The 17,233-nt window shown below is 51.2% G+C and overlaps 1 protein-coding gene across 1 annotated transcript in view; it reads left to right on the top strand.

Annotated features, from left to right (window-relative positions):
- The first annotated feature begins 5,124 nt into the window (after nt 1-5,124).
- The window catches only part of GTF2H1 (general transcription factor IIH subunit 1), a 76,413-nt gene continuing 64,304 nt past the window's right edge, over nt 5,125-17,233 (top strand). Inside the window, exons 1-7 of the mRNA XM_075325462.1 lie at nt 5,125-5,246; nt 7,359-7,531; nt 8,582-8,774; nt 9,342-9,504; nt 10,152-10,245; nt 11,212-11,361; nt 12,365-12,444. Coding sequence (XP_075181577.1) covers nt 7,378-7,531; nt 8,582-8,774; nt 9,342-9,504; nt 10,152-10,245; nt 11,212-11,361; nt 12,365-12,444 — 834 coding nt within the window. The 5' untranslated portion in view covers nt 5,125-5,246; nt 7,359-7,377. The remainder of the gene's footprint in view (nt 5,247-7,358; nt 7,532-8,581; nt 8,775-9,341; nt 9,505-10,151; nt 10,246-11,211; nt 11,362-12,364; nt 12,445-17,233) is intronic.

The following is a 17,233-nucleotide window of genomic DNA, read 5'->3' as shown; positions in this document are numbered from 1 at the left end:
CCTTTGCCCAGATTGGATTATGCCCATAGCGCCTTACACTAACAATAGGGTCTGCATTAGTTTATTGCTGCTAATGTTCCTGTGAAGAACAGGAAGTAGGACGTAAAATGACGTAAGAAGAGACTATATCCAGTAACCGCTTATTTGTAGTCTATACAGAGGACGCCGCCGCCATTGCTTTGGTGGTTATTTCCTTAACCCCTTAACGACCTTGGACGTACTGAGTACGTCATGGTCACATGGTGCTAAACGACCCATGACGTACTCAGTACGTCCTGGCGAAATCGCGGTCCCGGAGCCCCGGGGAGTGAAATTTGTTTACCTAAACGGTGGATTCGGGAAGGAGGGGACCTCTGCCTGACCTCAGGAGGGGTGGTGCCTCCTCCCCGAACCTACAGAGGCTGTGATTGGCTGACGAACGCCGCTCAGCCAATTACAGTCACTGTAATGTGTCAGCCATTGAAAATGGCTAACACATTGCAATCCAGCCATAATCAGTGCTGCTGTAGCACTGATGACTGGCTGGAGCTGGGTGAACTTTGTTTCACCCGCCCCCAGCTCTGATTGGAGAGACCGGCCTTGTGACCGATCTCTCCCAATCACTGTGGATCTTGTGCCGTCACCGCTACCCTCAGCTTCACTCCGTCCGTGAAAGCTGATGAGAGCGGTCGCTGCAGGTGCCCATCGGTAAGTTATAGCACCCCCCCCCCCCCCGATCCCCCGCCGCTCCCCGCCGAGATCCCCCGCCGCTCCCCGCCGAGATCCCCCGCCGCTCCCCGCCGAGATCCCCCGCCGCTCCCCGCCGAGATCCCCCGCCGAGATCCCCCGCCGCTCCCCGCCGAGATCCCCCGCCGCTCCCCGCCGAGATCCCCCGCCGCTCCCCGCCGAGATCCCCCGCCGCTCCCCGCCGAGATCCCCCGCCGCTCCCCGCCGAGATCCCCCGCCGCTCCCCGCCGAGATCCCCCGCCGCTCCCCGCCGAGATCCCCCGCCGCTCCCCGCCGAGATCCCCCGCCGCTCCCCGCCGAGATCCCCCGCCGCTCCCCGCCGAGATCCCCCGCCCAGATCCACCGCCGCTCCCCGCCCAGATCCACCGCCGCTCCCCGCCCAGATCCACCGCCGCTCCCCGCCGAGATCCACCGCCGCTCCCCGCCGAGATCCACCGCCGCTCCCCGCCGAGATCCCCCGCCGCTCCCCGCCGAGATCCCCCGCCGCTCCCCGCCGAGATCCCCCGCCGCTCCCCGCCCAGATCCACCGCCGCTCCCCGCCCAGATCCACCGCCGCTCCCCGCCCAGATCCACCGCCGCTCCCCGCCCAGATCCCCCGCCGCTCCCCGCCCAGATCCCCCGCCGCTCCCCGCCCAGATCCCCCGCCGCTCCCCGCCGAGATCCCCCGCCGCTCCCCGCCGAGATCCACCGCCGCTCCCCGCCGAGATCCACCGCCGCTCCCCGCCGAGATCCACCGCCGCTCCCCGCCGAGATCCACCGCTGCTGTCCCTGCCCGCCACGCCGCTGTTCCCGCCGCTGTCCCTGCCCGCCGATCCACCTCTGCTGCCCGCCACGCCGCTGTCCCTGGTCGCCACCGTCCCCTTTCAGTCGCCGCTGCACCCGATCGGCCGCCGCCTCCATCGGCTGCCACTGCACCTAATCGGCTCCCCCCCTCCATGTGCTGCCTCCCCCCCTCCATGTGCTGCCTCCCCTCCCCCCCTCCATGTGCTGCCTCCCCTCCCCCCCTCCATGTGCTGCCTCCCCTCCCCCCCTCCATGTGCTGCCTCCCCCCCTCCATGTGCTGCCTCCCCTCCCCCCCTCCATGTGCTGCCTCCCCTCCTCCCCTCCATGTGCTGCCTCCCCTCCCCCCCTCCATGTGCTGCCTCCCCTCCCCCCCTCCATGTGCTGCCTCCCCCCCTCCATGTGCTGCCTCCCCTCCCCCCTCCATGTGCTGCCTCCCCTCCCCCCTCCATGTGCTGCCTCCCCCCCTCCCCTCCCCCCCTCCATGTGCTGCCTCCCCCCCTCCATGTGCTGCCTCCCCTCCCCCCCTCCATGTGCTGCCTCCCCTCCCCCCCTCCATGTGCTGCCTCCCCTCCCCCCCTCCATGTGCTGCCTCCCCCCCTCCATGTGCTGCCTTCCCCCCCTCCATGTGCTGCCTTCCCCCCCTCCATGTGCTGCCTTCCCCCCCCCTCCATGTGCTGCCTTCCCTCCCCTCCATGTGCTGCCTGCCCCCCCCCATGTGCTGCCTCCCCCCCATGTGCTGCCTCCCCCCCATGTGCTGCCTCCCCCCTCCCTCCATGTGCTGCCTCCCCTCCATGTGCTGCCTCCCCCCCCATGTGCTGCCTCCCCCCCCATGTGCTGCCTCCCCCCCCATGTGCTGCCTCCCCCCCATGTGCTGCCTCCCCCCCCCATGTGCTGCCTCCCCCCCCCATGTGCTGCCTCCCCCCCCATGTGCTGCCTCCCCCCTCCCTCCATGTGCTGCCTCCCCCCCATGTGCTGCCTCCCCCCTCCCTCCATGTGCTGCCTCCCCCCCCATGTGCTGCCTCCCCCCTCCCTCCATGTGCTGCCTCCCCCCCTCCCTCCATGTGCTGCCTCCCCCCCATGTGCTGCCTCCCCCCCCATGTGCTGCCTCCCCCCCCATGTGCTGCCTCCCCCCCCATGTGCTGCCTCCCCCCCATGTGCTGCCTCCCCCCCATGTGCTGCCTCCCCCCCCATGTGCTGCCTCCCCCCCATGTGCTGCCTCCCCCCCCATGTGCTGCCTCCCCCCTCCCTCCATGTGCTGCCTCCCCCCTCCCATCAGACTCTGCCCCCCTCCCTGATCTGCTGCCTGCTCTCTCCCATCCTTTTCACCCTCCTTCATCTGCTGCCTCTTCTGTCTGCTGTGATTCTGCTGCCTAGATCCATCCTGTAAGGTAGGTATCCCCATCTCACCCCCCCATCCTCTGCCGCTCCTCCATCCGCTGCGCCATTTCCCATCATCCATCCGCTGCGCCCTTTCCCATCCTCTGCCGCTCCTCCACCCGCTGCGCACTTTCCCATCTTCCATCCGCTGCGCCCTTTCTCATCTGCCGCCCCGCCCTCTCGCATCGCATTATCCAGCGCAGTTGCTCACTTCCAGACTGCAGTGGATGATGCGATACGAGACTCGTGCATTGCTCTCACGTTTGGCACTGGTCTTAGTGGCAGGCGCTCTTTTTTTTTTTTTTTTTTTACTGATGTCTGTATTTTTTATTTCGCCAAACTAATTTTTTTTGTATGGGGGGGTCTAGTTTCCAAAATGGGATCACATGTGGGGGAGCTCCATTGTTTAGGCACTTCAGGGGGGTCTCCAAATGAAACATGGCGTCTGCTAATAATTCCAATCAATTTTACTGTGAAATGGCGCTCCTTCTCTTCTGAGCCCCGCCGTACGCCCAAACAATTGATTTCCACCACATATGAGGTATCGTCGTACTCAGGAGAAATTGCACAATACATTTTATGGTGCATTTTTTCCTGATACCCTTGTGGAAAAAAAAGCTACCTGTTTGAAAAAACAATTTTGTGGTAAAAAAAAGAATAAAATATTTTCACGGCTGAACATTACAAACGTTTGTGAAGCCTCCAGGGGTTCAAAGTGCTCACTAAACAGCTAGATAAATTCCATGAGGGGTCTAGTTTCCAAAATGGGGTCAATTGTGGGGGAGCTCCATTGTTTAGGCACTTCAGGGGGGTCTCCAAATGAAACATGGCGTCCGCTAATAATTCCAACCAATTTTGCTGTGAAATGGCGCTCCTTGCCTTCCGAGTCCTGCCGTGCGCCCAAACATTTGATTTCCACCACATATGGGGTATCTGCGTACTCAGGAGAAAATGCACCATAAATTTTATGGTGCATTTTTTCCTGATACCCTTGTGATAAAAAAAGCTACCTGGTTGAACCAACAGTTTTGTGGTAAAAAAATTTTTTTTTCTTTTCACGGCTCAACGTTATAAACTTCTGTGAAGCCCCCAGGGGTTCAAAGTGCACATCAAACATCTAGAAAAAATATTTGAGGGCTCTAGTTTCCAAAATGGGGTCATTTGTGGGGGAGCTCCATTGTTTAGGCACCTCAGGGGGTCTTCAAACCCGACATGGCGTCCGCTAATGAGTGCAGCTAATTTTGCACTCAAAAATTCAAATTGCGCTCCTTGCCTTCCGAGTCCTGCCGTGCGCCCAAACATTTGATTTCCACCACATATGGAGTATCTGCGTACTCAGGAGAAAATGCACGATACATTTTATGATGCATTTTTCCTGATACCCTTGTGAAAATACTAATTTTTATGGCTAAAGTAACATTTTTGTGTTAAAAAAGTAAAATTTTCATTTTTTCGTCTACATTGCTTTGGTTGCTGTGAAGCTCCTAAAGGGTTAATAAACTTCTTGGATGTGGTTTTGAGCAGAGTGAGGGGTGCAGATTTTAGAATTGGGTCACTTTTGGGTATTTTCTGTCGCCTAGGTTTCTCAAATCACTCCAAATGTGATGTGGTACCTAAACAATTTTTTTTTGTAAATTTTGTTGGAAAAATGAGAAATTGGTGATGAACTTTGAACCCTTCTAACTTCCTAACGGAAATTTTTTTTTTTTCAAAAATTGCGCTGGTGTAAAGTAGACATGTGGGAAATGTTATTTAGTAACTTTTTTGTGTGACATTTCTCTCAGATTTATGGGCATAAAATTTCAAATTTTGAAAATTGCAAAATTTTCAAAATTTTCGCTAAATTTCCGAAATTTTCACAAATAAACGCAAAACATATCGGCCTAAATTTACCACTGACATGAAGTACAATATGTCACGAAAAAACAATGTCAGAATCGCCAGGATCCGTTGAAGTGTTCCAGAGTTATAACCTGTCAAAGTGACACTGGTCAAAATTGCAAAAAATGGCCGGGTCTTTAAGGTGAAAACAGGCTGGGGGCTGAAGGGGTTAAAAGCGTCACACACAGAATAGGAGAACGGTGATTGATTGGTGAATTTTGTTGATACCATGTGATCCACAAACAACCAATAGGATCCTCCGTTGTCTACTAACCAATGAACTTCCATATACGTCTGCTGGCTGTCACTGACGGCCATGTGATTCTGAGTAGCCAATGAGAGGCCGAGGGTGAGCTGCCGTACGCAGGGATAGTTTGGACTGCACGACGCTCCGTAGTGGTAAAGGAAGGGAAGTAGAAGCGGCGAGCGGGGCCGCCTGGGAGCATGGAGCTGCTGCCTGCGTGCGCCTAACCGGAGCGGTACGTGCCTCCATACCCCCCACCACTGCCGTGTACACACCTAGAGACGCACCGTGTGTATGTGTATCCATAGTGACTCCTGCCTCGTATGTGCTGATACACAGTGACAGCAGCAGGTCCTATCACACTGCTGACTGCCCAGAAGCCCATACCTTATATACTGGAATACACCGGCCACATAGTCCAGGAGCCCTGCCTTATATACAGTAATACACGGACCCCTGTCCCCGATGACAGCGCTGTGTCCTAGTACTGGGGGTCTTCAGCTCCTCCCCCTTACATAACACTTACAGCAATGACAGGTGAGGATCTGAGTGACTGACGGGGCCAAATTATGATGACTACACCACTGGATCAGAGCATCTACATAATGGCAGGTCTCGTGGGGTTCTCCCAGCATATGTTGGGTGTCATGGGGAGCCCCTGCCGTTCTGAGGGTCTCGTGGGGAGCCCCTGCCGTACGGAGGGTGCTGTGGGGAGCCCCTGCCGTACAGAGGGTCTCGTGGGGAGCTCGCGCCGTATGGAGGGTCTCGTGGGGAGCCCGCGCCGTACGGAGGGTCTCGTGGGGAGCCCGCGCCGTACGGAGGGTCTCGTGGGGAGCCCGCGCCGTACGGAGGGTCTCGTGGGGAGCCCGCGCCGTACGGAGGGTCTCGTGGGGAGCCCGCGCCGTACGGAGGGTCTCGTGGGGAGCCCCCCCGGTGTACAGGTGTCCTTTGGGGAGCCCCTGAAGTAAGGAGGGTCTCGTGGGCAGCCCTTGGTATATGGGGGGGGGGTTCTCGTGGGGAGCCCCCCGGTGTAGGGCGGGTCTAGTGCACCCTATGCCTCGATGGGTCACATGAGGAGAACCTGCACAATATTAGGCAGGTGATCGGTGAATATCCGGATACTCCGGGCTGCAGACACTGTACAGTGCTTACTGGGGAAAAACCCCAACCTTATACACCACAATGCCCCTTCTTCTGGACCTACAGACAGCAGCGACCGTCCTGCGCCTCCTCCTGTTGTATCACTCCGACTATTACAGAATCACAGCCTCTCGGTTTCTCTCGCTGACGTAGTCCCATCTGTGCTGACACCGGGCGGCACCATCTGCTCTGTGATTGCATCTTCATTCGTAGCAGGAAAGTGATAACTACATTGTGCATCTTATTATTAATCCTCCCGATAAATATCCCTGTGTGGTGCTGTATACGCAGGGAGGTGCAGCCAATGTATCCTACAAATAGGCGCTCGTTCACACGGCTGGTTTCTGATTTGGCCCATTTATTGTTATACAAGCAGAGATATGTCGGGATAATAAATGCATAACTCTCCCCCTAGATGTCACATAATGAGGGGGTCTCCCTCTCACCATAATAATGTATTAACCAGTGACAGGTGCAGCCTTTTTGCATAAGCATATCCACTATGCGCCTGAGGGTGTCTCACTATGCTGGGACTTGTAGTTCTGCAATAGGCACAGGTTGAGGACCCCTTACCTTAGGTGCAGTGGTCCGTTACAACCAATCAGGTTTCCGCTTTATGTGTGTGAGATGGGTCTTGTGATAAATCTGTCCCCATAGCTCTGGCTTTCTCTTCCCAGAGGATCCTGGCACCTGCCTCTGTGCGCTGGGACATTACTCAGCATTTGCGTCCTATAAGCCTCCATCATCAGCTATGATTCATTTATTACATTGTTTTAATCATCGGGAATGAACCGCAGCGAGGAAATGGGGCACGAAGATCCGAATCTACCTTACATAATGATAATGGACCCGGCTCTCGCTGATATTCACTGATTAATGCACTTTACACGTCTGCGTCCAGTTGAGGAAGATTCAGTTTTTTAGTTAATGGGGTTGTAAATGATTACAGATCTACAGGATAGGGAATAAGTTGCTCATTGTGGGGGTTTGGGTGTGTGTGGTGGGGTGGGGGGGGCGACCGGTAACATTAGTGGGTGTCTTGAGTCCCCCAATGAATGAATGAATGGAGCCTGCAGAGTTTAGGTACCCATCACTCTCACCATTCTGTCGCCTTCCCCTAATCATCCCCCTCGTCTGACTCCCTTCTTATCCACAGGCCTTACTGTCACGTGTCATCTGCCTCATCATTGTAACCTTGTGCCCGCAGCGCTCGTGCCGTCTCCACCATGGCTACGTCATCCGAAGAAGTGTTACTGATCGTCAAGAAGGTGCGTCAGAAGAAACAGGATGGGGCCCTCTACCTGATGGCCGAACGGGTCGCCTGGGCCCCCGAAGGGAAAGACCGGTTCACTGTGAGCCACATGTATGGAGACATCAAGTGTAAGTTAGCTCCGAGGGGTCGTGTTGAAATCTTGTCTATTAGATTTTCTTTTTAGACTGGTAAAGCCACAGGCCGGATACATTTTGGGTTTGAAAACGCCTAAAAGGGTGGCCCAGATTGTGTCTGGTACTGGATGTCATCTCCATTAAAGTTGTTGGAGCCAAGCTGTAATACCACATACATCCTGTAGACAGATGTGGTGCTGTTTTTTGAAGAAAGAAGCCACACATCCAAGCCCTCTTCACCTACTGCCGCCTTCAACTCAAAAAAACATTTTCCGGATCCGTACATTCCTTTCCCAAGAAGCTGCAAAAACCCTAGTGCATGCCCTTATTATCTCCCGTCTGGACTAGTGCAACCTCCTGTTCTGTGGCCTCCCTTCTAACAGTCTCACACCCCTACAATCTATTCTAAACTATGCTGCCCGACTAATCCACCTCTCCCCCCACTACTCCCCGACCTCTCCTCTCTGCCAATCCCTTCACTGGCTTCCCATCACCCAACGACTCCAGTTCAAAACACTAACCATGACCTACAAAGCCATCCACAACCTGTCTCCTCCCTACATCTCTGACCTAGTCTCCCGGTACCTACCTGCACGCAACCTTCGATCCTCAAAAGATCTCCTTCTCTACTCCCCTCTCATCTCCTCTTCCCACCATCGCATCCAAGATTTCTCCCGTGCCTCCCCCATACTCTGGAATGCTCTGCCACAACACATCAGACTCTCGCCTACCTTGACAAGCTTCAAGAGGAACCTCAAGACCCACCTCTTCCGACAAGCCTACAACCTACAATAGCCCTCAGTCTGATGCAGCGCCGCACAATCAGCTCTACCCTCACCTATCCCTTGTAGACTGTGAGCCCTCACGGGAAGTGACCTCTATCCTCCTGTACCTGTCTGTGCCTTGTATTGTTTATGATTGTACCTGTCCCTATTATGTATACCCCTTTCACATGTAAAGCGCCATGGAATAAATGGCGCTATAATAATAAATAATAATAATAATAATAATGTTTTCTAATCGCCCATGTATTACTGTCCCCAGGTCAGAAAATTAGTCCCGATGGCAAAGCAAAAGTCCAGCTTCAGCTTGTTCTCCACACGGGAGACAACACAAACTTCCATTTCTCCAATGACAGCACAGCAATAAAGGACAGAGACGCCGTAAAAGAGCTGCTGCAGCAGCTGCTCCCCAAATTCAAGAAGAAGGCGAACAAGGAGTTAGAGGAAAAAAACAGGTAAACTCTGCAATCTCATCCTTCCTGCATAGTGAGTGGTGTCTTTTTTTTGTCTTTTATGACCATTTGCACTGGTTACTTCATTGCTAATGTGCATGTGACCGCTGCAGCCAGTCACTGGATTCAGAGTTTATACCAGTGATTCCCAAACTCCAGTCCTCACGGCCCCCAACAGGTCATGGTTTCAGGATTTCCTTAGCTTTGCACAGGTGATGCCATGATAATGCTTCCATCACCTGTGCAAAGCTAAGGAAATCCTGAAAACATGACCTCTTGGGGGCCGTGAGGACTGGGGATGGGAAACACTGGTTTATACTGATGATTGGCTGCAGCAGTCACTTGCTCTGTAGACGTGATGTCATCACTGCACCTTGTCAGCAAACATTGGTGCAGCGGCAGAGAGGCAGTGCTGGACCCGGGAAACGTGAGTGTCTCCGGAGTTTATTTTTTTTTAACCAATGATGACCTCTTACTGCAAACGAGGATGTTTCCTTTGACAACTAGAGGAAATCTTAAAAACGGAGAATGTGGCATTGGATGACACTGAGCTATTCTCTTCTCTTGCAGGATGCTGAAGGACGACCCGGTCTTGTTCCAGCTCTACAAGGATCTTGTGGTCAGTCAGGTGATCAGCGCCGAGGAGTTTTGGGCTAATCGTCTGAGCCTCAACTCCTTGGAGAACAGCCTGTCCAATAACAAGCAAGACGTGGGGATCTCGGCCGCTTTTCTGGTGCGTTTTCAGGATGGATTTTATTGTATATGTATAGAAAGTATTTATTGTATTATCGCCCATGTGTAATCGGAGGGAGGCGTCAGTGGAGACAGTGTGGCGTGTGCTCCTCATACAGATAACACATCATCGCTAATGAAGGAGAACATTATACTAGACAATAAACAATGGGCTCGTGCCTGCTGCCAAATCCAGGGCCAACGTGTACAGAAGAGAAAGTCCCAGTCAAGAACCACTCTTAACCATTCATTTTATGGATTTGCTATGGGAATTTTATTACATTACCTTTTAGGTAGATTTCGCCAGTTGCTGGAAAACCCCTTTAACTCCACACTTCCGATAATTGGCAGAGAAGCAGCAGCTTTCAATCAGGAATATATATATATATATATATATATATATATATATATATATATATAATGTGTACTGCTTAATTGCTCTCAAGGCATGCATTATCCCATGTACTAAAAAACTGTTGATAAGTCCAACGGGTTATTCCATCCATTTCTGGAAGATGCGAGGAGCTAGCGTGCTAGTAGTAATTAATCATCGTGTCCAATAAAACGACTTCTTAATAGTTTTTCTTATTCACCCTGGTGGAAAATGTAATCAGAGCTTTACATTAAATTCTATTTTATTTTTTTAAGGCCGATGTTCGCCCCCAAACTGATGGCTGCAATGGTCTGAGATATAACCTGACTCCGGACATCATAGAGTCCATATTCCGCACGTATCCTGCAGGTGAGATTTCCAATGGATGTTCTGGATTAAATCAGTAGTCCCATCCCCAGAATAGATGATAAATGTATGATCACTGGGGGTCTTACTGCTGAGCCCCAATGTCTCCTGGAGATGTTTTGACCATGTGCGACCACTGCTTTATTATTAACTGTGTATAGAATTGGTGGTCAGTACCGTTCCATTTTCACTGGAAACTTTATCGGGATTGGAAGGTCCAAAATGATCTTGCATTTATCCTGTGGATAGGTGATAACATTTGTGTAAGGCTAAGTTCACACTTCCGTTGTTTTAAATCCGTCAGGTCTGTCGTTGCGACGCAACGATGGATCCGTCGTTTTTTAGATGTCAACTGACACAACGTTATGTGTTTTCACAGGAATCCTGTGAAAAAACTGATCCGTCGCGTCCGTTACATACGCTGTGCATCCATTTTTTTTTACAGATCCGTCGTGATCCATTTGTGTTTGGGACAGCCCAATGGGTGTGCCAAACATGCTGGGTATGCTCAGTAGAGCATGATGGAATCTAGCACTGGATTCCGTCGTGTGACAGATTACGGCGGAATCCAGCACCATATACATACATTGTAGCTCTTGGCGGAGTGCGTTTTTTTTTTTTTTTTTTTTTTTTTTTTTTTTTGCTGCTCCAAAAAACATTACATTCAGCGTTGCTCCCACCTGACTGTCAGTCAGTAAACGACTGATCTATCACACGGCAGATGCAACGCAAGGCCATCAGTCACTAGAAGCCTATGGGGAAAAAGCAGATTAGTGCAAAATATTTTGCAGGATACTGTAATTCCTCAAGGCGACATTGTGACCGATGCAAAACAACGGAAGTGTGACCTTAGCCTAAGGGACACCTACACCACAGAAAACATGGAGGCAGCTGTGGCTCTTGGTTGGATTTGGCAGTAATGAATGAGTTATTCCAGGACTGATAACCTCATTTTCCTTCCTTTTGCAGTGAAGCTGAAATACGATGAGAACGTTCCTCATAGCATGACGGAAAAGGAGTTCTGGACCCGTTTTTTTCAGTCTCATTATTTCCATAGAGACCGGCTAAACACTGGATCCAAAGACTTGTTTGCAGAGTGCGCCAAACTCGATGATAAAGGTCATTGTTCAATTTTATTTTCCATTCTTTATTTAGTACCAACCTACTAATGTATCTGTGCACCAAGTGATTTGCTGACATTGATGCGAGCTTGGTAAAGGGGGGTCACAAGGGAGAAGAAAAAAATATAATACACTTTATACCATCAGCGCTGGTCTTCGTCACTTCCCCTTGTCATAGCTCAATTATCCATGACCACGTTAGTTCCAGGAGGACAGGGGAAAACCCTGGGGACCACAATCGTGGACACAGTATCAATTTGGGCGGCACGGTGGCTCAGTGGTTAGCACTGCAGTCTTTTGGCGGCTCAGTGGTTAGCACTGCAGTCTTGTGGTGGCTCAGTGGTTAGCACTGCAGTCTTGTGGTGGCTCAGTGGTTAGCACTGCAGTCTTGCAGCGCTGGGGTCCTGGGTTCAAATCCCACCAAGGACAACATCTGCAAGGAGTTTGTATGTTCTCCCTGTGTTTGCGTGGGTTTCCTCTGGGTTCTCCGGTTTCCTCCCACACTCCAAAAAAGCATACTGATAGGGAATTTAGATTGTGAGCCCCAATGGGGACAGTGTTGCCAATGTATGTAAAGTGCTGTGGAGTTAACAGCACTATATAAATGAATAAATATTATATTATTATTATTAATAAATTGAAATGGAACCAACTTTGGCAATAGCCGCTTTGGTTGTATGTATTGGGGAAGTAAGTTTGAGTTTCACTATGGTTAAAGGCTTATTTTAAAAAGTTTCAAATGGTTTTATACAGCCATTTGAAAACAGATTTTCAAAAGTAAGTACACCAGCATCATCAGGTCTGCGTGTTCCAATAATCTGCGCAGTTAATATTGTGAAATTTGGTGACAGATCCTCTTTAATCAAGTTACTCCGAGAAGACATTAAGTTGTCATTGATATAATTTGTACACGCTTGTCTCTAGGCACACGCGATCCTCACTGTTCTGGACACTCTTCAGTTTCTGCTCCCGTACAATAATTGTCTATTGATTTCTTTTAGGTCTGAAATCCTTAGTTTCTCAAGGGGTAAAAAATCCTATGTTAGATTTGATGTCTCTGGAGGACAAGTGTCTCGATGAGGTAAGGTCTTAGGTTGTGTTCAGTTGTTTTATTTACCATGGAGCCTTAGGGTGTATGCGTACGTTGCGTTCTGGCGTGACAAATAAAACATTGCGTTTTTGGATGCATTTTCAGTGCATTTTGAATGCAGAATTGATGCGTTCTGGAGGCTTGCTCTCCCATAAACAGAGAGGGAAAAGCATCCAAAACGCACAAAAGAAGTGACAAGTTACTTTTTAGAACGCAGAGATTTTGTCAAAAATTTGGGATACAAAATGCAACGTGCGCATGGAATTTGCTTAATTGTCATAGACTTTGCTGGGGACGCAGATTGCATGCATTAACGCTGCAGTTCAAAATGCTGCGTAAACGCATGTAAATACGCAACGTGCCCACAGCCTTATGTTTCAGCAGGCTTGTGTCCAGCATAGACAGTGAAACGTCAATCTGCAGGATTTCAGCAATTTTACTGCAGAAAATCTGCACCTGACCAGTTTCGTATGGACGTGCCTATCGCATCACATGCACCATTTGTAGCCTAAAGCCCGCTTTACACACTGCAATGTATCTTACAATGTGTCGGCGGGGTCACGTCGTAAGTGACGCACATCCGGCATTGTAAGGTACATTGCAGTGTGTGACAGGTACGTGCGATTGCGATTGAACGGTAAAACGTTCATCGCATACACGTCGTTCATTTCTCATGAATTGAACGTCAGATTGTTCATCGTACCCGGGGTAGCACACATCGCAGCCTGTGACACCCCGGGAACGATGAACAGATCTTACCAGCGTCCTGCGGCTCCCGGCCAGCAATGCGGAAGGAAGGAGGTGGGCGGGATGTTTGTCCCGCTCAGCTCCGCCCCTCCGCTTCTATTGGCCGGCTGCCGCGTGACGTCGATGTGACGCCGAACGTCGCTCCCACTCCAGGAAGTGGATGTTCGCCGCCCACATCGAGGTCGTATGGACGGGTAAGTACGTGTGACGGGGGTTACTCGTATGTGCGGCACGTTCAACAAATTGACTGTGCCACACATACGATGGGGGCGGTTACGATCGCATACGATATCGTATGCTGGATCGTAACATGTAAAGCAGGCTTTAGTGCGGCACAGAATAATCTGGTCTTTGGATTTACGACCTAGACTAGAGCCGGCGGGCAGCTTCTGCACCTGACCTCCATGGAGCTTAGAGGTTGTCCACTACTTTAACATTGATGGCTTATCCTTAGGATAGGTCATCAACATCTGATTGGCAGGTGTTCGACACCCAGCACCCCCACCGATCAGCTGTTTTCGGTGCTGGCAGCTGCACCACGCAGCCGGAAATGCTCAGTTTCGGAGCTGTCCTGTCTTCTGTTAGTGGCTAGAGCCAGGTACGCATATCTGGCTCCTATGGATTTGAATGGGAGGCGGATGTGCATTGCCCGGCCGTGCCCGCTCTCAGTTGAAGGGTCAGCACCGAAACTGAGAATTACCAGCAGCCTGCTGCTACCGCCGACCCCCCGAAAACAGGTGATCGGCGAGAGTGTGGTGTGTGAGATCCTGGCTGATCAGACACTGATAACCTATCCTAAGGATAGATCATCAATGTGAAAGTAGTGGATAACATCTTTAACAAGGAGCAGAGAACGTCCGCAACTTGTATATGTGACTTGCCTGATTTTTCATCTGGCTGTCTGAGCCCGACCTTAACCCCTTCAGCCCCCGGGCACTTTCCGTTTTTTTTGTTTTTTTTTTTGCTCCCCTTCTTCCGAGAGCCATAACTTTTTTATTTTTATGTCAATCTTGCCATATGAGGGCTTGTTTTTTGCGGGACAAGTTGTACTTTTAAATGAAATCATACGTTTTACCATATGGTGTACTGGAAAACAGCAAAAAAATTCCAAGTGTGGAAAAACTGGAAAAAAAAGTTTGATGGCACAATAGTTTTTGGGATGTTTTATTCACGGTGTTCACTAAATGGTAAAACGGATGTGTTGTTATGATGCCTGAGGTCGGAGCGAGTTTGTAGACACCAAACATGTATAGGTTTACTTGTATCTAAGGGGTTAAAAGAAATGTACAAGCTTGTCCAATAAAAGTGGCGTATGTTTTGCGCCATTTTCCGAAACCCGTAGCGTTCTCATTTTCTTCATCGTTCCTTATGGGAGACCCAGACCATGGGTGTATAGCTTCTGCCTCCGGAGGACACACACAGTACTACACTCAAACGTGTAGCTCCTCCCTCCTAGCATATACACCCCCTGGTAGCCAGTCCTAGCCAGTTTCAATGCTTTGTGTTCAGGAGGTCACACACACACATGCATTCTCTGATTTTTGATTTTTTTGGATTTCAAAGATTTGGAAGAAAAGCGTTTCCAATCTGGACTCCCGGCATGTCCCTTCTCACCCCACTGTGTCGGCGGTGCTGTTAAGGTTGATTTCTTTTTCGCTCCTAATTGGGAGACCCAGACAATTGGTGTATAGCTATTGCCTCCGGAGGCCACACAAAGTATTACACTTAAAAGTGTAAGGCCCCTCCCCTTCTGGCTATACACCCCCAGTGGGATCACTGGCTCACCAGTTTTGTGCTTTGTGCGAAGGAGGCAACACATCCACGCATAGCTCCACTGTTTAGTCAGCAGCAGCTGCTGACTATGTCGGATGGAAGAAAAGAGGGCCCATACGAGGGCCCCCAGCATGCTCCCTTCTCACCCCACTTCATGTCGGAGGTGTTTGTTAAGGTTGAGGTACCCATTGCGGGTACGGAGGCTGGAGCCCACATGCTGCTTCCTTCCCCATCCCTTTTTACAGGGCTCTGGGTGAAGTGGGATTCTATCGGTCTCCAGGCACTGAGGCCGTGCTCCATCCACAGCCCCTGGTATCGGCTGGACATGGAGCGGAGTATCTTCAGGGACATGGCCCTGCTACATGGAGGTACTCTGTGTCCCTGTGGGGACCGCGCAGACACACGGCAGCACTGCTGGGTGTGTTAGTGCGCCAGGGACAGCGGCGCTGTCCGCACTAGTGCCATCGCACACCACAGCGTTGCTGGGTGTGTTAGTGTATTGGGTGACTACCGCGCTAACCGCCGCTGCCGTTTTTATTTAAGGCGCCGCTGGGATTTGTGGTGCGCCGGGGACTTCCGCGCCGGCCAGCACTGATATGCCGGCCGCGCTTATTAACTCGAGTCCCCGGCTTCTGGGCCTAGTCTCCCTTCGTTACCGCCCACAGGCCTGACAGTCAGGGTAGGGGCGTGACGCTGCATAGCACAGCAGCGCTGAGAGCTGGAGTATGTTTTGCATACTCCACCCCTCTCACTGTGTGCACTGTGAAACCGGATTCCCGCACTTTCTCAGGCACGCCCACAGCTTCCTTCTCTACACAGGACGCCGGCAGCCATTAGTGTCAGTTTCTGTACGATACAGAGACAAGTGTGGAAGACCCTGGCATTCTGATAGTCACACAATCGCTGCAACAGGCGTTAAGCAGCACCTGTGGTGCTAACCCCACTAGTGCAGAAGTGCACTTATAGATATGCTTGTACTATATACATTGCACTGTTTGGTCGCACGTTGTATATACCCTCCTGGATTGTGCGGAGGAGTTATCAGCATATTCTCTGTGTAAAACAAAGGTGCAGAACCACATGTTTTTCTATGCAGCCGGTACAGCATGTACGGCTATACGGCCGGCAGGTTACATAGACCCCCATTGTACAACTCAGCCGGAGTCTCTGCTAATGGCCAGAGGATGAGGACGGTGTCTGCAGTATTTACTGACAGATTTTCTGAGACTATGGCTATGATACTAGAAGCCTAGCAGTCCGGACATGTCTCTCACAACATGGGCACTGTTGAATCATTGATCCATGGCCCCCCTCAGTGTGAACAACTAACAGCTCCGGGAATGTCACACGCATCCCAGAGTCACGGCTCTGCACAGACGTCAGTCCCAGACAGCCTAAGCGGGCTCACTATGAGCGGCCCTCGGTTTCATCAGGGTCCTAGCTGAAAGACTCTCTGTGTAATGAGGCGGAAGTAGCGGCTCAGGATTCTGATCCTGAGACGGCTCTCAATCTGGATACACCTGATGGTGACGCCATAGTGAATAATCTTATAGCGTCCATCAATAGAATGTTGGTTATTTCTCACCCAGCTCCTCCAGTGGAGGAGTCAGCTTCACGTATTTTTCTGGACCACTCTGCCTTCAGAGAGGCAGTCCAGGAACACCACACTTATCCAGATATGCGCTTCTCCAAACGGCTTAGGATACACGTTATCCCTGCCCCCTGACGTGGTCAAGGACTGGACCCAGTGTCCCAAGCGGCATCCTCCAATCTCCAGGCTTGTAGCTAGATCCATAGTTGCAGTGGGAGATGGAGCTGCACTTAAAGATGCCACTGACAGACAGATGGATCTCTGGTCTAAATCCATCTATGAGACTGTCGGCGCACCGTTGGCTCCAGCATTCTCACCCTTGGGGCACTCCAAGCTATTTCAGCTTGTCTTACACAGATTGACACGGTTACACGTACATCTGTGCCGCAGGTGGCATCCTTAACCTCTCAAATGTCTGCATTTGTTTCTTACGCGATTCAGGTTGCCCTAGACTCTGCGAACCGTGCGGCAGTAGCCTCCGCTACTCCGTGTTTTTAAGCAGAGCCTGGTCTGCTCGTTAAGTGAATGGAAGGCAGATTCTGCTTCCAAAAAAGGGTGCTTAACCAGTTGCCTTTTTCTGCTGACCGACTGTTTGGTGAGCGTTTGGATGTAACCATTAAACAGTCCAGGGGTAAGGATTCATCCTTTCCTCAGCCCGGACACAACAAA

This window comes from Anomaloglossus baeobatrachus, chromosome 10, assembly GCF_048569485.1.
Source record: "Anomaloglossus baeobatrachus isolate aAnoBae1 chromosome 10, aAnoBae1.hap1, whole genome shotgun sequence".
Lineage (NCBI taxonomy): Eukaryota > Metazoa > Chordata > Amphibia > Anura > Aromobatidae > Anomaloglossus > Anomaloglossus baeobatrachus.
Note: the sequence above shows the minus strand (reverse complement) of the source record. Positions and strands in the feature narration are given on the sequence as shown.